The 25,752-nt window shown below is 33.0% G+C and overlaps 1 protein-coding gene and 2 pseudogenes across 2 annotated transcripts; 2 read left to right on the top strand and 1 right to left on the bottom strand.

Annotated features, from left to right (window-relative positions):
- Positions 1-209: 209 nt before the first annotated feature.
- On the bottom strand, positions 210-9,098 carry LOC143606158 (peptidyl-prolyl cis-trans isomerase CYP63-like; annotated as a pseudogene). The gene is made up of 14 exons (XR_013148693.1): positions 9,040-9,098; positions 4,884-4,977; positions 4,725-4,779; positions 4,538-4,626; positions 3,782-3,806; positions 3,629-3,667; positions 3,406-3,523; positions 2,953-3,113; positions 2,547-2,871; positions 2,363-2,478; positions 2,087-2,279; positions 1,616-1,914; positions 1,449-1,529; positions 210-622 (listed from the first exon to the last, which is right to left on the bottom strand). The product of XR_013148693.1 is annotated as a peptidyl-prolyl cis-trans isomerase CYP63-like (transcript).
- A 1,618-nt stretch (positions 9,099-10,716) lies between these two features.
- Positions 10,717-11,853, top strand: LOC143606160 (uncharacterized). The gene is made up of 4 exons (XM_077082021.1): positions 10,717-10,811; positions 10,958-11,115; positions 11,343-11,420; positions 11,716-11,853. Exons 1-4 carry the CDS (start codon positions 10,736-10,738, stop codon positions 11,851-11,853), a joined length of 450 nt encoding a protein of 149 aa, XP_076938136.1. The 5' UTR covers positions 10,717-10,735.
- Positions 11,854-18,494: 6,641 nt separating this feature from the next.
- On the top strand, positions 18,495-21,633 carry LOC143606157 (calcium-transporting ATPase 12, plasma membrane-type pseudogene; annotated as a pseudogene).
- Positions 21,634-25,752: the final 4,119 nt, after the last annotated feature.

The raw sequence follows: 25,752 nt of genomic DNA, 5'->3' as shown, positions 1-25,752 counted from the left end.
TTTGTATGAACATTGTATTAGATGACTAGATGTCATGTTACCTATCTCGAGATCTCAATCAAAAATCAATGGTTTAGTTTGTTTACTTTTTTTAACATCTCATACCCAAATATCCGCCCCAAATGTATGAATGAATAGTTTTCTACCGTCCGTAACAATCAATCAAAAGGCATACCTAAAATATAATTAAAAGACAAACGCGTGTTCGCTTACAAAATCACAAGGTAAAACCAAGAGTCTCCTAGTCTTAAGTTATAGATCCAGCAAAACAATCACAAACAAAAAGTTTCAATAGAAACAGTGAGCAAACAAAAGACAGGTGTAGACAACATGTTTAAAAACCATAAAAGTTTTTTAGGGACTAATATCTCCGTAAGAAACCAAACCCCTTTGACCGCCAGGTGAACCTGACCTTGATCGGGGCCTGGTTTCAATCACTTTCTTAGGATGCTTACGTGGAGACAAAGATGGAGACCTGGAGATAGACCGTCTGGGTGATGTTGCCCTCGGTCCAAGACGGGATTTCAATTTGTCACTAATATTGGGCCGTCTCTCAACCGGGCTTGGGCTGCGCCCATTTCTGTTGCGTGTAATGCTCCTGCTACGACTCCTTCGCCTATACCTGCAAAAGGGAAAAGTTGTCATTCCGTCTTTTCACATTCAGCTATTAAACTATTCACTTTTATAGGGGAAAAGTTAAAATACAAAGGGATACAAAAACGAGAAGTGTGAGAAGGATTTGTGACTACACAAAAAGCCCCTAAAAAAATTCAAAAAATAATAATAAAAAAATCACAACTCAAAATATAAATAGAAATCTAAAAAATTTTAAAAACTAAAGTGTTTCCCCAGTCATTCCCGTTCAAAAGAAAAACGCTGAAAAGACACAATGCCAGGAAAAAAAACACAATGACGAAAATGAACAAAAGGCACAGTTGTAACTAAAAAAAGACACAATAGATCGCAAAATATAACACAATGCCGAAAAAAATATAACACAATGTTGAGTAATATAACACAATATCAAGAAAAAAGACACAATGTCAAGGAGAAAGACATAATCAATGACGAAAATAAACACAAAACACACTGATAAACAAAAGACACAATGATCTTTTTCCCTCAACATTGTTTTTTTTTTTTTAAGAACGAGGAAAACGGTGTAAACATTTTTGTGTTTTCACTTTTTTTTTAATTAAATTTTGAGTTATGATTTTTTTTATTATTTTATTTTTATTTTTATTTTTTTGAGGGTTTTTTTTTTGTGTGGCTACAAATCTTTCTCACCCTTCTCAGTTTTGTCCCCCTTTGTAAAATAACTTGACCCCTTTTATAGATATATTATAATCATCCCATGTCCTTAGAAGTGGTTAGATTTAACAACAATAATAGCATAGTTATTGTAATCATATTTGATGACTTGGTGTGTGTGAGAACTGAGAGAGAACCTGGGGGGACTCCTGCCTCTTGGCGGACTTCTGTTTCGTGGTGGCGGGGAGCGATCAGAATATCTTCTAGAATTTGGATATCTGCTACAATATATCAATATATCCATCAATATTTCTATATACACATGCGTGTGTAGAAATTGTAGCTTGTAGTGCAATTTGATTACCTATCATGATACCTTCCACGAACATAACCAAACTGATGAGACCTACGCGGGGACCGCTCAGGGCTAGGTGTGCGGTATTTCCGTGCAAAAGAATATTCCTTAGTAAAACCACGCCTTTTCTAATTCGTTTTGGAGTGCCATTTGGAGATCGGCTTCTTGATAAGCTTCTTGTCTTTGCTTGATCAGTATTTTTAGGCTTAGATTTAGTATCTTCTGGAAAACTTGGGCTCCTTGTAACCCTATTTGAGATTGGGCTTGCACTTCGTTTAGATTGGCTCCTTACAGGACTTCGATCACCCCTTATGCAAAATAATAATAGAAAAATAAAAATTATGCATATAAAACGATAGCATAGAGCACAACATATGTGAACAAGTAAATAAAAAGCGTTTGGATGTGTGATATGAAACTAGTTTCAAAGCGCACATCCAAACACCCCTAAAAGTACATTATAGGAAAATATAAACAAACCTGGATTTGCTGGAGTCATATGAATGCTGACGTGGACTGTTAGAAGGCTTTTCAGATATAGCTTCCTTATCATTGCCATTTGTAACAAGCACCTTGTCCTTTTCATCGGCAGAATCATATTTCTTTGAATCGGTATCCTTACGCACCTTTGCTTCAGGAACTTCTTTCATGACTACATACGTAACAACAAATAGTCAGTACTATAATTAACAAACTGAACAATAGTAATGAGATAATAATAATAATAATAATAATAATAATAATAATAATAATAATCATAATTACTTGAAGGTTTATTTTTAGCCTTCACAACACGCCGGCGGTTTGCTTTCCCGTCATCAGAGCTGCTACTGGTACTCCCACTTTCTGAATCACTTGAGCTATCCGAGCTCCTAAAGTCAACGTCTATAAGTTATAAAGATGATACACAAGAAAAATCAAAGTAATATAAAAAGCATACCGTTTTGACTTCCGCTTTGACCTTCGGGAAGTCAAACCTCTACGTTTGCTCTTATTCTGTTTACCATTTCTCTTTTTTGACCTCTTCTTACGACGTCTCCCGTCACTAGAACTTGAAGAGTCTGAATCAGACTCTGAGTAGGAATCACTCGAAGAATAAGAATCTGAATCCGAATCTGAATCTGATTCAGATGATGAGTACTTCCTTCGTTTTTTCCTTTTATCATTGACAGAAGATCCCTTCCGTTTTTTAACTCGGCCGTCAGAACTTTCATCAGAACTCTCGTCAGAAGATATAGCTTTCTTAACAGTTTTTTTCTTTTTACCTAAAAAGGATGGTCAAACACGTCAAAACAAATTCAGGTCAATGTGTTAACATGATTACAAAAACTATAGTAATACAATACCTTTATCAGACTCCTTCGCATTGCTCTTTTTATCTTCAGAAATTTCACCACAGTCTGTAATTTTTACCAGTCCAGAAGGTTTTCCATCCGCTGTTCCCAACTGCTCCATCTTTTTAACAGCTTCCATTCCTTTTATTACCTTTCCAAACACAACATGTTTCCTGACATATAAACCATTAAACAAGGGTCAATAAAAACGAGGAATGTACTAAAAAAATACTTGCTTTCAGCCTATTTGTGTTTTCAAGGAATGTATTTAAAATCAACATTCAATCAATTAACTAAATCTCTCTTTTGATTATAAACTTAGAGTATGAGATGTTAAATGCCAATTTTGGAAGTATGTTTTCTAAAAAGAAACCAAATTGACAAATACAATCATTTAACATGCAATTTGCCCTAATTATAATCATATGTCCATAACTTTTATCAAACAGACTTATGAATAATTACCCATCAAGATGAGGTTGACGCTTGAAGATTATAAAGAACTGAGATCCATTTGTATTCAGGCCGCCATTTGCCATAGATAGAATCCCGGGCATGCTATGATCCAGTTTAAAATTCTCATCTGCAAAGAACAAATGCAAGTGTTAGTGCTAACATGAATAATGGTCAATAAATAAATTAAAAAACATAAACATGAAAAATAAAACGAACATTTTTTATAATGTACCTGCAAACTTTCCTCCATAGATGCTTTCTCCACCGGTGCCTGCAAACCATATAAAGATCACGATTCACGCCTTACAAATCTGGCATGCAGATGGAAGCTTAAAAGACGGCTTCTTGAGTCTTATCACTAACAAGATTTAAATAAAGCGCATACCATTTTGTTTTGAGAAATCACCTCCCTGCAACGATGAAATAAAAGTTATTTTAAATTTTTTTTTCATGAACATGTGTTAAGATCATCTAGGGGTGTACACAAGCCAAGCCGCTCATGAGCTATTCAAGATCAGTGTGTTAAAAGCTGAACGACTTATGAGCTACTCAAGCTCATCTCATTAAAATCTAGAATCGAGCTGAGCTCGTAAATTACCCACAAGCCGAGCCACTTGTAAGCTACTCAAGCTCGGCTCGTTAAAAGCTAGAATCGAGCTGAGCTGGTAAAATTACTCCAGAGGCAAGACACTCGTGAGCTACTCAAGCTCAGCTCGTTAAATGCTAGAATTGAGCTGAGCTGGTAAAATTACTCATAAGTCGAGCCGCTTGTGAGCAGCTCAAGATCGGCTCGTTAAAAGCAATAGCCGAGCTTGTAAAATTACTCACGAGCCGAGCTGCTTGTGAGCTACTCAAGACTGGCTCATTAAAAGCTATAATACAGCCGAGCTGGTAAGATATCTTACGAGCTGAGCTCGAGCCATAAGACGATACGTGCCAAGCTCAAACTCAGCCCAGCTCATATACACCCCTAACATTCTTCAAGCCTATAAAAAAGCCAATCTTAAAGTAAATTCATTATCTTTTTAAATTAAATGAATCCCTATATCTAAAAAAAACCTTAATTGCACAACTTCGAACAGAATTTGCAAACGCGCAGCTATTTGATCGAAATAAACATATAATAAAGTTATAAACATACTTGAGCCATAAACCCTGTAATGATGCGATGAAACACAATTCCTTTGTAATGCAACGGTTTTCCAGTAGTACTTCCAATTCCCTTTTCCCCTACACACGTTCAAACCACATAACTACAACATACAACACAAGTGCACACCTTTTTCATCTAACTATTAATATCACCGGAGGCAACAGTCAACGCGCACCTGTGCAAAGCGCTCGAAAATTCTCAGCCGTTTTCGGCACAACATCCGCAAAAAGCTGCAATTTTCACACCATTATCATCTCAAATTAATAACCCATAACATTATTATTATTATTATTATTATTATTATTATTATTATTAAAATAAGTGTTATACGAACCTCGATTACGAGTCGTTCAACCGGGCTGCCATCGATGGATACATCCAAAAACACACAAGGGTTTTTGTTTTTATTCTTATTCTTACTCATTTCTCTTCACAATGCAGATCCTAAGCCATACAATTAGCATGTAACTTAATATAACATAAGATCTATTTAAACAATGAACACACAATTAATGATAACACATTAAAACCCTAAACCCTAAAGCATACGACAAATCATATTATTATTATAAATTGGTGTCGTGCACATAAACCCTAGCCTCAATTGAAATAAAACACGATGTAATAGTTAAGCAAATAGAGAAATAAGTGATGAGAAAGTAAGAGATAGAAACTCACAGGCGGACGGCGGCGGTGCACGGCGGAGGATGATGATGACGATGGCGAGTCACAGATTCTATGTATTTATTTATTTCACTAGAAAGTTAAATATTTTACATCATATTAACTCGAACGGGACCCACACCCAGTTAATGGGTTTAGCAGATCATACCCGGTTTATACTCACTCATGTACGAGAAAACGGGTCTTACCCGGAATGCCTCACCTGACCCGACTCGGTTAATGTTATTCTCAAGATCCGGGAACCGACCTACTGTAATATAATCGGGTCCGATCGATTTGGGTTTCGTGGGTGTTACCTAGTTTTAGGGGTGAGCAGAAAACCGAATTAACCGAATCGAAACCAAATTAACCGAAAAATCCTAACCGAAGCATTAGCCGACTGATAATTTTTTGATTTTTTTGAAAAATCGAATTTTCGGTTTCGGTTCGGTTTTCCATTTTTGAAAAACAGCAAAAAAAACCCGAACCGATTGATAATTTTGAAGATTATAAATATGATGAAGACTGTGACTACACTTTAAAGATGAACAAGAAGATGAATAAAGATTGGGACTAAGCTTTTATTATTTTTTGATTAAAAACTTTGTTAAATATTAAACTCTACTACTCTATCAACTTTGTATTAATCTGGTTCCATGTAACACACGTCTATTTTTGTTTGTTGAATTCAATATATATATGGTACTCTAATACGCTCTTACAAGCTTAAAATCATCATTTTCATTTTTAAATTTTTTTTGCAATGTCTACACGTAATTGACAACAAAAACCAACTATTTGAACCTAAACTGAAAATAACCGAAAAATAAAAAACCGAACGCCTTGTACATTCAAAAACCCGATGACTTTGTTTTTGGTTTCTCCTAATGATCGAACCGAACGGTGCTCGGCCCTACCTGGTTTATGTCATCCCTAGACGTCATATGCATTATTAAATGGTATAAAAACTCGCGTGTTCTGGCGTGTAAACTCGCTGAGAAATTAATGTCTCTCATGTTGAAATGCGTATAAAAGTAAGCACGTCACAGCTGAAAAAATTGTTTAAAAAAATTCACGTCAAAATGATGATAAAAAGGTTAATCGTCGTGATAGTTGCAATTTGTCACTTCCAATATGGGATTTTATACAAAAGCTAATGTTTTACTTTTTAAAGTAGAAAAACTTATAAGCTGTTTTTATAGTATTGGTAATTTACACCGAAACATAAATAAAAATAAACATGTCCACAATGCACAACTATGGGTCAAGGGTTATTTCGGGTATTAAATAGTTTCGTTTTAGTAGGAAATTTAGTTTCAACATTGCTAACACGTTTGTCTAGGCCCTGGTGTTTGAAGTCGAATGGGGTTGATTTAGAGATCATGTAATGCTTGCAGAACCGATTTAATATTAATACCTGTTGTCATAACCAGAACACCTCACTTGCAAAATGTCTTGTCCATCTTATTTTTAGCCTTATTTTTTGGTCATAAGTTAGTTAACATCTTAAATGATTTTACATACCTTTTATAGAATCATATGAAATTTCTTGATGTGTTATTGCACTTGTTTGACAATAAGATAGTTGTTTCAAGGTCTGATCAATTTTTTTATTTCTGGAATTTAGTTAAAACCACAATGGACTTTTGGTAATTTTCTTGATTTGTTTGTTATGTTATGTGGGTAGTTTATCAAGAAAATAGTAGTGGACAACAAGTTTGATTTTTTATTCATTTACATTTGCTTCATTCAGTCTTGAAATTAAGTGGTATGAACTACGAAGTGACATATTGGAGGCCATTAACTTTTCACAAGGATTTAAGTTTGGCTTATACATGAGGTGAATATGTGGTTAACATTAATTTAGGTATAGAAGAAACTGTATAACACAATTTGTAAAAATGTTGAATGCGCAGTCAAAATTATGTGTTATATTAATCATTTGCAACTAAATTGGTTAGAAGCAAGCACATGAAGCTCAAGGGCGAGACGAAACCCTTAGTCATCAAAAATGAAAATTGATCGTAGGTAACGTAGCCTATGGTAAATCCAACGTAACAGACTTCGACTAAGTTTTTTCTTACGCTAAGAATTGTGCTGATCGTGGTGTTTTCTTGCATTGGCCTTGTTAGGTATTTTGTGTGCATGTGTATGTGCACGCATACACATAAAATTTAGAGCATATTATGATTTTTGTCTCTATGGTTTGGCCTCTTTAATCAATTATTTCAATTTAAAAAATAATATTTTTGACTAATTGAGGAAGAAGATTGCTATGAAATCATCGATGGGTGAAGAAATTGAAAATTTATGAAGACGGCGAGGATGAGAAATTGGGAAAGAAACATTATTATAATAAATTAAATTAAATTTTAATTAATTTAAATTAAAACTACGTAGTTTTGAGAGTTTCACATCTCAGTTAGATTTGTAATAGTCCTATATTCACTTTTTTCTTTGAAAACATGTTTACGTTATTTTTATTTTTGTTAAATGAAGATTCAAACTAAAATCTTATTTAGTGAAAAAGAATGTATGTGAGTAGAAAAACTTTTAAGACTTATTTTTTCACATTACAATGTGCTTTTATAAAACTACTATGAACCACAAATGATTATTCAAAACTCTCCCCAAGTAATTAATTCCCTTCAATCCAACCATGATGGAGACTAATATGAAAATCATTCAAATCTAATTGTACCAATGTACCACAGTCGGTGTTTTCATGTGATGTCTTTTTGACTCGGTTCGTTAACTCACCAATTACATATATTCAATTATTATTAGCTACAAACTTTTTATTATAATAATTCATGAACAACTAATTTAAAGCTATATCTTCACAACCTATGTTTCAATTTATAATGACAATAGACATGTTTCCACAATAAAGGCTACTTAATACCTTTTATTAACCTATGCATTTCAAAATTTTGACTAGAATAAAGTATACTTAACTTTGTAATGACCTCTGTAACGAGTTGTACATTACGCAATAATGTTTGTAACTGCTTTCTAAAGTATATCATGACTCGTTCAATGCTTTGAATCCTTTGATTGAGGGTGGGGGCAAAACACACCTATTAGCGTGTCATGCAACTTGTCCACCTCATGACTGGCGATAACTCTTCTTGCAATTTAAAAAACGTTCTAGTCAGCTATTAGTGTACGTTATAGCTATATTATATAACTATATAAGAATGACACTTGATGATGATAATAATAATAATAATAATGCCATTTTACCACTTCCACCGACGACTACCTTAATGATCATTGACTAAACGAGTTTGTGAGATCTAAGTTTGATCATCACATATATTATAATGATAACATTACATTTGTTTTTGAAGCTGAATGCATGTTTAACACGGTTTTTTCACGTAACAATTTTATACAATATTCTATATAATTTAAATATATATCCAGTTATTGAAAAAAGGATCCCTATATTTTGAAATATATATGATGAGTTGATATTAGCCATTAGTTGTTGATGTTGAATATTGAAATATTAAATTAATTTGTATCACGGATATGAAAGATTCTTGGTTTTGATCAACAGATACGAATGGCTTATTTTCAGTGAGATCGGCACGGAGATTATTGGAGAATTGATCTGTTGTAAACAATTTAAGCCCATACAAGTAAAACAATTGGGTCCTGATAAAGGTAAGCATGTTCGGATGGAAAGCCAAACTTTAAAAAATTGCGATAAAAATGACTCTCTTGAGAAGGAACATGCACACGGGAGTACGGTATGTTCTCTTTGTCTTGATCTTGATGAAACATTAAGCCATTTGTTGATTTATTGCTTGAAGACGGACCTGGTGTGGCAGCATATAGCTAGTTGGTGTAAGCTTCCGTCTTTTTTCGCCTTCTCCATAAACGCTGTGCTGGATTATCAATCTAGCTTGGCCTGGGATAGAAGACGTAAAGGTTAATTCACATTTCATTTCAAGCAACATAAGTTTATTATATAGGTCAAACACACATCTAAAATTTCATCTATAAACAGTAATTTTGCTATAGCTATCTCACGACATACAGATAAAAATTAGTATCACAACAAACCACTCACAATTGTATAGGTAACCTAAACATATATAATGCGTATTGTTCGTACATGTACATGTACATGTTGTATATAAATTAATATTGTTGTAATGAAATCATGTGACAAGTTCACAGTGTTAAAAAGTATGTATATTTAATAAAATGAAAAGTAAAATTACAATTCTATTGATAATATCTGATGAATTTTTTTGGTCTATTTCAAAGATTTCTTTTGACTTGGCCAACTTCATTCCTTGCTATTATATTATGTGGTTAGAATAACAATATTGTCACTGTCTGCGGTTAAAATCATATTGTTGTCATTAGCGTGAAATTAAGACAAAACATGTCCAATCTTACCAACTTATCAAGATGTACGTAGCACATATTTTTAAACGAATTAAGTGTGGTACGTCTATAATTTATTTCAGAAAAAAATTATCAAACAGAAAAAAGATAACCTATTTTCCTATTCCCCCTCTCTCGTTAGTTGTCCCTAACACCTCGTCATATCTTTTCCCTTGCAACACCGCTCAACCACTTTACTGGTATGTGTGTGAAATCAGAAAAAAAAAGACAGAACAAACCAAACTAAAACAAAAACTAAAGGTTTTGTTTCATATTTTTGTAAAAACCGAACTTACGGCTTGGTTTTGTTTGCATATATAAAAAATGAAAAATCGAACGGAACAAAATTTATAGATATTTATTTTTTTTATTTTAAGTAATTTAAAACAATAATAAATATATAGCTTAAATATTTTGGCTAAAATGTATAATAATCAACTAGTTATTAATTAAAATAATGATTCAGGCTCAAGTTCATTACTTTGGTCTAAATTCTTTTTGTTCAACCAAATATATCTAAGCTTAAATGGCAAGACCGAACTGAACTGAACCCATAACCGAAAAAACCGAAACCAGATGGTCTTTGAATAACTCAAAGAATGATGTTTCGTTTTTTTTTTATGGTTTTAGCCCCAAAACAAACTGTGCACATCCCTATCAGTCATTACCTCCCGTTCGTTGTCACTCTCATCGTCCATATGAATATTTAAAAATTTATATTTTCTGAAATAAGGGAAATAGTTTTCAAATATTTCTTTGACTTGGCCATATTCATTTTCAATTAAACGTGTAGTTATTTTCAAGGTTTATTTGGATTTTGAAATCTCATAAGTCACAAAAGTCAAGATCGTCCAAAAGCTGAAAGTTTAATGTGTTGACTTTGTCAAGAGAAAAGTGTGAGTCAACTCTTTTAATTTCAAAGAAATGACTTCTTTTGCCTCTTAATTTATTGAACGTAGAATTCTCTTTTGGACACTTATGAAATCTCACCCATTTTCTACGCTATTTTTTGGTATTTATTCAACCAAATGCCCATAACTTCTTTGTAAGCACCTCTTATATCTTTCTCTCTAATAAAATTACGGTATAAAGCAACAACATAGTTACTATTTATCGAAGATGGCCGAACGGCTGACAGACGATCAAATTAGGGAGTTTCGTCAAGCATTTTCGATGATCGATAAAGACTCCGACGGTATGTTTATGTTCTTTTCTTTGACTATTACTAGTTTGCTTAATTACTAACATCATCTAGTGGCATTTATATGGGAACACTTTTGTATATTGTGGTATTTAGTTTTAATTAACTTTGTTTGATTATAGTTTTGTTAATGTTATTAGGGCTAATTAGCACAGATGATCTCATAGCCGTGATTCAAACATTGAATGAAAATGCTACTAATGAAGAGGTCCAAGAAATGATGAATGAAGTTGATGCAAACGAAGAAGGCACTATTGATTTTCATGAATTTCTCGGTATCATGTCTAAGAGAATGAAAGTACGTACGCGAACTATTTTTAGAAAATACAAAGTAAATAAGTTGAAATTATATGATTTACATGTAAATCATATCATGTTGGTTAAGACATATGAGACACAGTTTATATTGTTGATGCCCAAAATATACAAGTGTAGCTTTAGTAATAACAATATTGTGACGTTCAATAGTCAAGATTCAAGGGGGTGGTTTTTGCGTCATTGTCTTTAAAGTTTAGTGATTTACAGGATGACGTGACCGATGAGCTAAAGGAAGCTTTTAAAGTCTTCGATAGGGATCAAGATGGCTACATTTCACCGGAGGAGGTAATTTTCACCATTAGACTAAGTCTGATTATACTTTTCTATTCCAATGAGCTTCGATATGCTATCTCACTATACGAGTAATATATGCATTAAAGTTTTTTAGCGTAAGATAGTGTGTGTACTCCTATATTGTACGACACAAAGGTCAAACACAACACATAAATAGTAAATCTAAACTTTTTTCAATAGATTACGCGTTTAAAACTTAAAAAGTAAATAATAATATATAAAATATTTAGAAGAATGTATAAAATAATAACAATAACCACCGTTCAATGTTTGTTATGATATACAGTTGAGAAATGTGATGATAAACCTGGGGGAGCGATTAAAAGATGAAGAGTTGGAACAAATGATTCGAGAAGCTGATCTGGATGGAGACGGAGTTATTAGTTATGAGGAATTTGTTAGAGTTATGGTAAATGCTTCATGAAGATTGAAGAAGGTAAACGGTGACGCTATGCTTTATCAACTAAAATAAATATCTAACTTAATATTTGCAAAACATTCCTTGTGGAATAAACATTTCCTTTCTTTTTTTATTTTTATTTTTGTTGTTATTTTTATTTTTTTTTTCTCATCATCAATCTCCGATAGTGTGTTGTATTATTCTATTCCTGTGTAAAGGAAGGGTTTTTGTGGGATCATTGTTCTTTCCCAGACATTAGTTATATGGTGGAGATACGGTGTGTGAAATGAAGAAAAACATAAATAAACATATATATCTTCATTTTTGTTTATATTCAATTATTTTTGTGTGTATCATAACAAATGACATTCATGAAACAATTATTTGCATAATGTCGGTTAAAATATAACTTTAGATTAAGTAGTTTTTCCTCAAATTTCAAGTTTATAGGTATAATAAGTATTTACAAGATTAATGTGATCATAAACATGGTAGAGATTTATGCATTTTGGTGGGAAGTCCCACGTTCAATCATTGGCATGACGTTATTTATGAAAAATAGTGTAATTTAAGAGTAATATAGTTGTAAAAAAAATAAAATTATGGGATAAAACGAATTGTTGGACCATTAAAAAAAATGAATAGATGGATCATAAATATTTGTGTGCGACTCAGAGCGACTTTCAACCTAAGATCAATGAGTTTTGTGTTTGGCAATAAAAGTAATAATTTTAGTAACAAAAAGACTAAAAACAAAAAATGAAAATCATTGTTCAATGAAAAATGTGAACTATTATTTAAACTTAAGGTGAAAAGTTAATGCATAAATTATATTAGCGTGCTAACTGTGAGAATTAAGTAATATAATAGTTTTAGTTGAATGAGGTGGTTTGGAAACAGTGTTGGTTACTTTTGAAATGTTGTAAGATGCATCCGCATTAATATGATGGTACTTTAAGTGGGTGTCGTACTCGTTAAGGAACCTAAAAATTCAAAAGTCAGTTTGTGACATTGTTTTTCCTTTTGAAACCAATTAATGCCAAACAAGCAATGGCAATGAATCAATACCAACTAATCAAAATTCACACGTACACACAAGTATACGGTATATTATTGTCTTAAAGTACAAGTGTTGAATCTTGGATACTTTCGTACATTGGTACGAAGAAATTACGTATTATATAAATAGGCCTCTATATGCAATTTGGAATAAGTTTATAATTAGATATATGATCTGTAGACAATAAATTAAAAGTACTTTATTTTTATACACATTTATTTGTGTATTATTTGTATCATTATTTATGTATTATTGTATCATCAGCTGGTAATATTCCTTAAAATAAAATATTTTATGTGACGTGCAAATTACATCGACAGATAAACAGTTTCATGGTATTAAAAAACTAAATGTATAGAGAGAGATAAAAACCGAGTTAAAAACCGAGTTACATCGACAATTAAATACATGTAACTGTAATCACTAGGTCGAGACAGTTTGATGGCTGACACTCTTGGAGGGGTTGATCCTTGTTAGAGCAATCCCAGTTGATTCCTTAACTCATTCTTATCTTTAAAGTAATATTAATCGTAAACAACATGAAAAACATTAAAAATTTTTATTAGAAAACAAATTATTTTTTGGGAAAATTCTCAAAATTGCCCTATTTTGAAAATAAATTCCATTTTTGTCCACCAAACTTAATAATTCCAAAAATGTTCCTCTCTAACTTATATTTGACCATGTGTTAGGAAATCTAACACGTCTTTGACGACATGTTAGCATAGCACGTCGTCAAAGACGCGTTAGATTTCTTAACACATGGTTAAAGATGAATTAGGCCTCCAAACATGTGGTCAAAAATATGTTAGCATCAAACGCATAGTCAAAGATATGTTAGTATTTTGTTTGTTTTTTTTAATATTATATTTTTATAACTAATTTTACTTATATTTGTTTTTCTTTTATAACTTTTAATATATAAAGTTTTATATTATTTCGAATATACCGACGAGACATGCTTACTTTTATCTGCGGACTGACATAAACTTACTCAAACTCAATATCGAAATGTTCAATAAAATTTGACCCCGTTCGGTTTTAAATAAAATTTATGTCAACATGTAGATAAAAGTAAACATTTCTCGTCGGTATATTCGAAATAAAATAAAATTTTATATATTAAAAGTTATAAAAGAAAAACAAATATAAGTAAAACTAGTATTAGAATATTAAAAAGCAAACAAAAGGCTAACATATCTTTGATTATTTGTTTGATGCTAACACGTCGTTAACTACGTGTTTGGATGCCTAACTCATCTTTAACCATGTGTTAGGAAATCTAACGCGTCATTGGCGATGTGTTATGATAACATGTCGTCAAAGACGTGTTAGATTTCCTAACACATGGTCAAAGATGAGTTAGATGAGTAATTTTTGGAATTATTAAGTTTGAGGGACAAAAATAGAATCTACTTTCAAAATAGGGTCATTTTAGGAATTTTCCCTTATTTTTTTCCACAAAACACGATAAGACATGTTAATCAAAAAGTGTGACATGTGATTTTTTTTTTTATTTTCTTAAATAGTTAAAATTAGTAGGCTACACTCTATCATTTTCTCTTATTGGTATATGAAACTTAAAACTTTCTTATAATCATGAAATATAAAGTAATTAAACGAGTTGTATTCATGTATAATACTTGTGTTAAGTACGTTGTTTGTAACCTGTTAAACCCGTTAAGATACTAATAACCAGCCCTCCTGACTCGTCATCCTTTATTCCTTTCGCTAAATGAATGTGGGCCTTGGTTCAGGTATGGCCCAAGTGAATGATCCAAGACAAGTCACAAGTTAATGGACAGTATTTGGGCCTGAAAATCAAAATAGTATTCCTCTACTTGTAATGGACTCGTTTACATTCACATCAAATTTTCTAAACATTTATAATAAATTATAACCCGTTTAAAGGCGCAATTAAAAGAGACCTCAACAGCTTTCAAGATTCTGGAAAATTATAAACCTAATAAAGTGGTATTTAAATGTACTTATTTGCATAAAGACACAAGAATAAACTTAAAAAAAAAATTCCTTTACACACGTTATTGGTTTCATCATATTAATACAAGGAATCGCTCGACCGATCTTTTTATGTAATTTCCAACACTTAGTCATTTCATACGAAACCGAAGCGAACTTTCTTAAAGTGATGATATGTGTTAAGACAAACGTAAGTGTTATGACGATATAATAGGACCCGAGTTACTTATAAGCAATTTCATAGAAAGATGGGATGCTTCTTTTGGTGTCTTCAAGGATATTGCAAGTTTGGAAGAACAAAATGATTGTGGCTTGTTATTCACTCATCTAAATTCTCTTTTAGAAAGCAATATTCTTTGCCTATATTGATGGAAAATTTAAAAATGTTTTGAATTTCTCATATAAAATTTATAAGACAAAATTTCTTATTGTTAACGTAGTCCTTAAAAACTTAATAATAATAATAATAATAATAATAATAATAAAACAGTTCAACACAATAAATGCTATTTTCAATTGATAGATTTAATTTTGGTGGAGTTTGGTATTTCCTAGGTAGAGGATTTGAAAAAGGTGCATAAAATATGAGTGAATCAATATATGAGATTTTCGATCAACAAAAGGCTAAAAAAGATTTTATTTTTTTTTGAAATTTGGTCTAGCCGGTGCAAATGAAGACGGTTCAAATAAACTCAGCTAAACCGGTATTATAATTGGTTCCAGATCATATCATGACATCATGTTCTAAAAAAAGTGTCCAAAAACGAACCCTTCTAGTATACTAGTTTCAGATTATATATATATATATATACACTGTATCAAATGCAGAAATATCACAACATACAAAATTCAAACTTTATAGACCATTTGAACTAAGTAATATCGATCCGTTTTTAATACGTAGTAATTTGATTTCTTTTAAAAGAGTAGGTAACAACGACATCGATATAACTTTATGGTGACCCCTACCCGTACCAACCAAAGTACCTAACACTGCTTGACGCGTAATTTAAGCCAAACTTTTGTTTTTCTTCGGAGAAGTTACAACATATGTCATCACGAGCTTTCTGGTATTCAAGGACACAACCAGCTTCACGGGAAAATCATTGAAACATAAATTAATATAAAAAGTTTCTTTTTTCACGGGCAAGCAGAATGTATTGTAATAAGAGATCAAATTTAATTAAATTTTGCATTAAGATACTAAGATTGATAAATATTTAAGTTGTGTCAAGTTTGATAGAGGTTGAAAACTAAGGTGAAAGTTATAGAGAGTTGGTGATGTGACGCTAATGTAACTAAATTGTAAAAAGATGAAAGGTAGCTAAAAATGACTCTTATTTCGAGTTTTGTATTTAAAGCTTGAGCTCGGCTCGTAAATAAATTCCAAAGTCGAGTATGCTGATTTACTATTTAGTTACACAGCAACACACATGTGTTACTTAATTGTTTTATGATAGCTAACTATATAATAGTTATAATGTAATATGTGCTTTTTAGATTAAATAAAATTATTTATATTTATATAAATAATAAGATCATTTGAGTCCAATCAAACTCTATATGAAGTTCAACCTCCGGATCACTTTATTTTTGTAAGCTTTATTTTAGGTTCAAGTTTGGCTATTACTCGTTTAAACTCGGCTCGATTCAAGTTCTTAGCGAACCGATCTCAAGTAGGTCACACACTCTCGTTCAGTACCTCAAAATTGATATTTACACTACAACTTCTAACAATTTAAGAACAATACATGAGAAACGAAATGGAAGGAACATCGAGAGTTCCGAATCACAGGTCACACACATATGATGATATGAATGACTTGCCATGTGATTACCATGATCGTAATTCATTGTACACATATGAAATAAGAGTCACGGGTTACCTGCTCGGTTTAAGTTTCCATGCTTAATTAAAAACTAATTAATACAACCTAATTATTAGTTAAGTAATATACTTTTCATATTCCCAATTAAATTTGCATTATGAGGAAAACAACGTACGCGGCTAAGAAAACATAGCATACAAGGACATATACTTAATATATAGGTTGTTAATGACGACCTTCCACGAATATTCACAAACAGTCTTGTGTCATAAACACAATGTAGATTATATTATAACCAGATAACAAAACCTAACGCGTGTAGCAACACGAATTCAACCGGTATCGGTTAAGTTCTCTACAGCACCGACACTAAACTAGAAAAATAAATATGTGAATGTCCAAAACAGTGCTACACGTACAACTTATTATCAAAGCGGCACGAATTCGGTCGGTATCGATTAGATTCGTACCGGTACTAAACCCAAAAAAATAAATTAGTAGATGTTCAGGATAATAGTGACACTCATATAGTTTATGATATAAAATATAATATATTTAAACGATGTTAATTCAATCAGTGAAATATGAGTTTGGGCGGGCCGAAGCGAATTTGATCGGTATCGGCTAGGTTCGTTACGCTTTTGGAACTAAACCCAAAAATAATTTTGTAAAATGGACATATTTAAAACAAACAAAAAAACAAATCACGGACGTTACAATGACGAGTCCATGTATATTCAGTTGGCATCCGTTAGGTTCATTACTGTATAAAACCAAACCTAAAATAATTTTGTCAAATTATCATATTTAAAAAAAAAACACTTGAAAAAAAGCTAACAGAAAAAGAAAATATATATGATACCACAATGCCTTTTAAACTTATTTATAATATATTAAGTTGGTTAAAATACATTAAAATTTTTTGTTAAAGAGGTTGTCAAATTCTATATACTCCTGAATCCTGAACATAATATAATTATATAAATACTTATATTTTAAAAAGAAATAGAAAATGAAAGAAGTAACAGAGCTCAAAAAGGTCACATCAAAAGGAAAGCGTCCTTATCGTGTAAAAAGTATCTTATGAGGTGCAAACACAAAATGCTCAACATTAAACATCTGGAACTCAAAAAAAAAAAAGAAAAAACTATATAGTTTTTTTTTTTTTTTTAAATAAAATTTACAGGACATTGACATCCCTCATCTAGTCATCTTTCAAAAATAATCTCTTTATATACCGACATATACCGTTTTAGTGTGTTGACTTTCGAACAATGATATAATATCTTGTGAACGTATTTTTATTCTTTCACATTCGTAACCTTGTATATACTTTTGGTGTTCACATACAAGACTAATAATCGTAACTTGGTGTATAACAGATTTTTTTATATAAATAACTTTTACGTAACAAATATACACGTCGGGAGATTATTGCGTGAATACACATAAAATAAAATAAATCATTTATTTTTCAAATATTAGAAATGGTAAAAAAGAACGATATAAATGTAATGTTAATTATTATTTCTTTCTTTAAAATTCAAACACCAATAAATATATAAGCTTGATGTGTTTAATTTATCTATTTATGTAACGTAATATAGATATGTCATGTGTAAGTCATGCGTATGTTGTATTACCTTGTAATTGTATATAAGCTTCTAGGAAGTTTCTTGTTATGCTCTAAAACCTTAGTATATATTATGAATGCAGAATGGGAGATCATACATCCACACCATCTCAAATTTCTTCAGCCTTGTCTCACTTTCAAAACCTTTGCAAACACAAGTACAATGGTTTCAGAAATCCAACCACACGACATTGGTACGATGTTGTACGACATGACCACCACCACCACCACCACCACCTTAAACCTTACCAAAGCCAAGAAAGGATGGCGACGTGCATACTTTACTATATATTTTTCAAACACCATGGTATCCATCGCAAAAAACGTCATCTCCAAGGCACTAGCTGTTTCAGAAATCCCGAAATATTCGGTTATCGAAATCATCCCAGATATTGTGGTTCCTAAGGCTAGTATCAATATCAATGACGTGTCTGATCATCGTTTCTATGGTATCGATCAAACACAACTCGTTAATATCATACAAAACAAAGACTTCGAAACGCTTCACAGGTTTGATGGTGTCAAGGGTTTAGCAAAAGCTCTTGATACTCACCTTGAAAATGGAATCAATGGTCAAGATTTAAGCGAAAGGGCAGCCGTGTTTGGTTCTAATACTTACGAAAAACCCCGTCCCAAGGGTCTGTGTTATTTTGTGGCTGAGGCGTTTAAGGACGTCACGATTCTTATACTAATAGGGTGTGCTGTTCTTTCTCTTGGTTTCGGTATCAAAGAAGATGGGATTAAAGAAGGATGGTATGAAGGCGGAAGCATACTTGTCGCGGTGTTTCTTGTTATCGTTGTGTCAGCGATTAGTAACTTCAGACAAGAAAAACTGTTTGACAGTTTGTCAAAAATAAGCAATAATATCAAGATTGACGTCGTTAGAGAAGGAAGAAGACAAAAGATATCGATTTTCGATATTGTTGTTGGAGATATTGTGATTTTGAATGTTGGAGATCAGATTCCAGCAGATGGGTTGTTTATTGACGGGCATTCGTTGCTAGTAGATGAGTCCAGCATGACGGGCGAGAGTGAACAGATAGAAGTTAACGCCAACCCTAATCCGTTTTTAATCTCGGGCGCTAAAGTGGCTGATGGGCACTGTCGGATGCTAGTGTTATCAGTCGGGATAAACACTGCTTGGGGGAAGATGATGAGTTCTATCACGGGTGAAAAAAATGAGCAAACACCATTACAATCACGCCTCAACAAACTAACTTCTGCAATCGGAAAGGTAGGTCTTGCAGTTGCTTTCCTAGTTCTGGTAGTTATGTTAATTCGTTATTTCACGGGAAACACGGAAGATGAAAATGGTCACAGAGAGTACAATGGGAAACAGACGAGCGTAAACAAAATGCTAAATTCGGTTACGGATATATTCTCGGCGGCAGTGACCATAGTGGTGGTGGCCATCCCAGAAGGTCTACCGCTAGCAGTCACCCTTACACTTGCATACTCTATGAAGAGAATGATGGCTGATCAAGCGATGGTCAGGAAGTTATCCGCTTGTGAAACAATGGGTTCAGCAACAGTTATATGCACCGATAAAACTGGGACTTTGACTATGAATCAGATGACAGTAACAAAGTTCTGGCTCGGTCTCGAGGACATGGAACAACATTCTTCCAGTGTTATCTCCCAAAAAGTCCTTGAGCTTCTCCATGAGGCAGTCGGATTTAACACTACTGGTACGGTTTTTAAACACGCCTCACGGATGGTACCTGAATACTCTGGATCCCCAACCGAAAAAGCGATTCTATCGTGGGCGGTTGAGGATTTGGATATGGATATGGAGAAACTGAAACAAAGTTCGACTGTTCTTCATGTCGAGACTTTTAACTCGAAGAAAAAACGAAGTGGGGTTTTGATTAGAAGATGCCTTGATAACACTATTCATGTTCACTGGAAAGGAGCTGCAGAGATGGTACTAGCAATGTGTTCAGCATACTATAGCAGCAACGGGCGTATAATGATAATCGATAGCGATTCAAGAATGTGTTTGGAGAATATAATCAAAGGAATGGCAGCAAGTAGTCTCAGGTGCATTGCTTTCGCACATATAGAGGTTTTAGAAGGTATGGATTATCACACATTAACCGAAGAAGGGTTAACATTGCTCGGGATTGTCGGGTTGAAGGACCCATCCAGGCCCGGATCCAGAAAAGCTATAGAAACTTGCAGGTTTGCAGGAGTTGAAGTCAAGATGATAACTGGTGATAATGTATTCACAGCAAAAGCCATAGCCACCGAATGTGGAATACTTGAATTGGGTCAAGAAGTATGTGAAGACGAAGTGATAGAAGGGGTCCAGTTTCGCAATTTCACAGATGAAGAAAGAATGCAAAAGGTAGATAAAATCCGAGTTATGGCAAGATCTTCGCCTTTTGATAAGCTTTTAATGGTAAAATGCTTGAAACAAAAAGGACACGTCGTGGCAGTTACCGGCGACGGGACAAACGATGCACCAGCACTCAAAGAAGCCGATATTGGACTTTCAATGGGAATTCAAGGAACCGAAGTGGCGAAACAGAGCTCAGATATTGTCATCTTGGATGATGACATTGCTTCTGTTTCAACCGTCTTAATGTGGGGCCGATGCGTGTACAATAACACCCAAAAATTCATCCAGTTTCAGCTCACAGTCAATGTAGCGGCTCTCGTTATTAACTTCATTGCAGCGGTAACTTCTGGCGGGGTCCCTTTAACCGCAGTTCAACTCTTGTGGGTGAACTTAATCATGGACACTCTGGGTGCCCTTGCACTTGCTACAGAAGGGCCCACTAAGGAACTTTTGAACAAACCGCCTGTGGGTCGGGTCGAGCCACTCATAACGAACATCATGTGGAGAAACCTACTGGCACAGGCTATTTTCCAGATTACTGTTTTATTGACGTTCCAGTTTAAAGGCAAGGCGATATTTAGTGTCGACGAGAGGGTGAAGGACACGATTATTTTCAATACTTTTGTGTTATGTCAAGTGTTTAACGAGTTCAACTCGAGGAAGCTGGAGAAGAGAAATATATTCAAAGGTATACACAAAAACAGATTGTTTATTGGTATAATCGGGATTACTATAATCCTCCAGATTGTGATGGTGGAGCTTTTGAAGAAGTTTGCGGATACAGAAAGATTAAATGGTGTGCAGTGGGGAATTTGTATTGGTATTGCAGCTTTATCGTGGCCTATCGGATGGGTTATGAAGTTGATACCAGTGCCCGATAAACCATTTCTAAGCTACATTAGGCACTAAGTTACAGTATGATATGTTATTATATTAGTAAATTTCCCTATGTTAATATATAGTGTAGCATTTAGGATCTGATTTTATGTCATCTTCTCTTGTAATGATTTACATTATGATTTGTGATTATATTAGTACAATTTCCTTATGTTCTTTTTTTGGGTTTCATATTCAGTTATCAACGATCAAGCTATACACCAAATAAAAAGCCAGGATCCACAAATGATAATGAATAAAGGTTAGGAAAGTGTACACATTGAGAGCATGTATGAAGTGAATATAAACAGATACAAGAGAACACTCTTATGCTTTTGTTGCTAACACACAACACATAAAATAGCAACTTTGTAAGAAAACCAAATGTTCATTATAAAAACATCATAGAAGGAAAGCATATCAAACTACTTTGTTTTAAACCAAAGGAGGTAAGCCATTTAAAAATATTTAAAGTTTTAAACTATCCTTATGCCAAGGGTACATATATGCAGCAGCAAGAACACAAATGCCACTCAAAAGTCAAAATCAATAACATGTTGGACATAATAAACTAATAAAGTTATTTGAATTTGTGAGCTGTATAACTCAAAGCTTTGACATAGTGATCATGTTCCCCTTGTGAATTAAGCGATAACACATATGCAATTATCATCCGATTTCCTTTTGTTGCAGTAACATAGCATTGTTAAAACTTAAGCCAAGACTTAAAAAAAAAACTACTAGAAAATAAATGCAAATCCTTATAGAATTAAACAAATAAATATATGCATGCAATAATCATCAGATCTTCCATTTGTTGCAGTAAAATATCCACACCACACCTAATTCTATTGACTAAGCTTCTGGTTAGTGATACTCTAAGCCATACATGATTCATGATTGTTCACCTAACCGTTAATTTCAATGACTTAGGGTTAATGATTCGTCCAAACACAAAATGTTGTATGTCGTAGATTCACAATCATGTATCAATGAAGTTGATGATAACCAAAACTGAAATAATCTTCGATTACTCTTGATGAAATTCGAAATGGTTGAACACATAGATCAACTCAACGGTATTGTGCAATTCACCATTTAAATATACACATTACAGAGTAAATGTAAGTGCGTACCTTTCTGTTACGATCGCCGGAGATAGAAGAATATAATTAATTACAAGTATATATTTTCGATCTATTGTTGCTGTAATAGCAGCAACAAATTAACAACTTCTTTCGAGTTGAGAGCCTGAGACACAACCGCCATGGACCGGAACCAGATGCTCTTGCTTTCAACTTTTTCTTTTTTTAAACGTCTAATATAATACACACTTTAAATTTAACAAGTATATTTAGAGCAGGCACGTCACTGAGTTTGAAAAATGTTTTCGAAAAGTCATTTTAAAAAAACGGGATATGAGGTTTTAGAAAATTGTTTTTTAACCATTTCAAAAGACTAAAATAAAAAAGATTTTTGTGATTGTCAAATCCATTTTAACTTATTGGTTTTTTGAAAACACCAATAAATTAATAAACATTTTTCAAACTCAATTACAAATATTTTAACTTATTAGCCATGTGTTGTTGCAGAGCAGGTTAATTGCAAAACATGTCGAAAACTACAATGTATTGTAGCAGGAAGACGGCCTGTATTGGTTAGATTCGTTATGGTAAATGTTGTGTGATAAGAGTTTCATTATCAAAGTTGAGGGACAAAAAAGTAAAAATACAAGTTACAAGGGTAAAATTTTTATTATGAAAGTAAGAGGCTAAAAAATAAATATGTGAAACTAAAATTGAGATTTAAGATTCATATTGAGATTTAAGATTCATACACTACATACAAAAAACAGCCAATCACCATGGATAGGACCGAGATGCTCTTGTTATGTTTCTTCCACTGAGAATATAATAGGTTAACTTTTATTTTTTATAATATACACTGTAATTTTAGGTTTGAATGAATATCATTCTACACAACTTACTAGTTACTACTCTTGATTGATCGATTTTAACTTTCATCCAAGAGCCGATAAATAATATAAAAATATACAAATGAAATTGGAAACTCACATACATTTATTCGTTTTCGAGAGAAATAAAATAAAAACCTGGTTACAACTCATATCATAACTCGGTATATATAGTTCAACATAGACTAGTTAAACTACAACTCGAATTGTGAACCTACTAGGACTTTAACCAACTTGTTTGACTTGTAATCTAATTTTGTCACCAAACTTTAATTCAACTCACTAACACTTTATCTGAGTTAAATTAAGCTTAAAGAGTTTTTAAGCCGGGTCACATTGGCTCGTTTAGTTTTGAGCATAAGCTGAAGCTAATATAGTAATATGGGTTTACTTCTAGTTAGACATCCATAAATCATAATCTAATATGATTTAACGAAGTATTATAAAATATAAACATAAATCCATCGATTATAAATAGGCATGTGAGCCGGCAAAGAAATAATATGGGGCTTGGTTCAGGTCTAGTGAATGACCATGTCATTATGCAAACTCATGGGCCATATTGACATACATATTTGATTTTTCATTCCAAATAGAATCTGTTTTTAAATCCTTGAGTTTGCAAATATCACCAAAACCTAAATGCTTTCATCCCTCTCTCATCAGACCATGGCAGCTATTCACCATACCACCACCTGAAGCTCGTCATCTTCATCAACATCGTCCTTTAAGCAGCTCATCTCTCCGTCCACACCACAACCATCATGAGTTTAGGTAAATTTCAAACCCTAATTTGGTTTATTTTATCTTTTTTTTTCTTTCTCTACATCTTCACTGAGTCAATGAGTTCTTACCTTTACATTTAGAAAGAAATCCGGTGTTATGATAAACTCAATTTCATCATTCATTACGAATCTAAGACCGGTTCCTGTACTATTGCATTCAATTCATCATTTTTAATTTTGATTTTAGGGTTTTGAATTTGGGGTATGTATTAGGGTTCTTTGGTATTTGAGTTTTTTTATGATTTAATTACGATTAGTGTTTGATTCAGGCTAATATAGTACTGGATTTAGCTATCACCTCAGACTCGGCGAAGATTAAGTCGGAACAGTGTATTCGGTAATACAACAACCTATAAGTTGTTTTTGACCAGGTTTTGAACCTAGCTTTTACGTTTTGGTTTTGATTTTCTTTCTTTTGCAGGTGATTGTTCTTTCAAGGTATTGTCGTACTTGCTATTGCTACTTCTCGGTAGTTCAAAGAAAGGCGTAAAGTTGTGCATCTTGTAGGAATCGAGGTATTTCATTTATGTTTATTTAACTTTGATTACACAATTAATTATGTAATTAACAATTTAAATGCTTTTTATGAAAATTTTGGAAATTATTCAACAAATACATGTCATTATAGATGCTTTATCCAACCATACAAATGAGGCTGATGATAACAAGCCATATTTCACATCATTCAGAGGCAAAGTTAATAAGGTATTCAAGATTAGTTTGGTGCAGAAGTAGTGAATTTTCTTATTTTGCCCATTGTCATTATTTTCATTTACTTTGCAGAAACAGAAAATGACAGAAACATAACATATAGATTCAATCAAATGCCAACATAGGCCACTTGCAAGGTTCTTGCTCTTAAGGTTTGTGAACGGATTTTTTTATTTTGGTGCAGAAGTAGTGAATTTACTTATTTTGCCCATTGTCATTATTTCCATTTACTATTTTACTATGCGAGCACTGATGAACACGTACCAATTGTTTTGTAGTGCAGATGGGAATCTCTACATCTCAACTTAACTTATAGAGGGTCATATTGCTCATTTTCATTATTACCATTTACTCTATCTTTTTGTTGTTTATTATCATAGGATGACCACAGTGATAATCGAATGGGCGTTCCTCCAAGTCTGCGACAATGGAATGGGTTTGTGTACAAATATGGAAGTACTTGCAAATGGGAACATCTGATTGGAAATATGGAAAAGGAGTACAAGGCTACAATGGTCTAACAGAGGTGGAAAAATTATAACAGGTATAATAATTAGGAGTGTTGATTTGGTATGTTTTGGGTTGTTCCACTTGGGTTTTTGTTTTTTGAAAGTCAAACCGAAACCCGACTTTAATAAAAATTGGGCTAATCGTGTTTAGAGTATTCAGTTGTTGGGTTAAGGGTTGGGGTTTCAGATATTAAGAACTATTGGCAGGGAAGCGGCAATAATAA

This window comes from Bidens hawaiensis, unplaced genomic scaffold (genome assembly GCF_021521415.1).
Source record: "Bidens hawaiensis isolate Kalapana, Puna unplaced genomic scaffold, B.hawaiensis_p1.1 tig00073259_1, whole genome shotgun sequence".
Taxonomy (NCBI): Eukaryota; Viridiplantae; Streptophyta; class Magnoliopsida; order Asterales; family Asteraceae; genus Bidens; species Bidens hawaiensis.
Note: the sequence above shows the minus strand (reverse complement) of the source record. Positions and strands in the feature narration are given on the sequence as shown.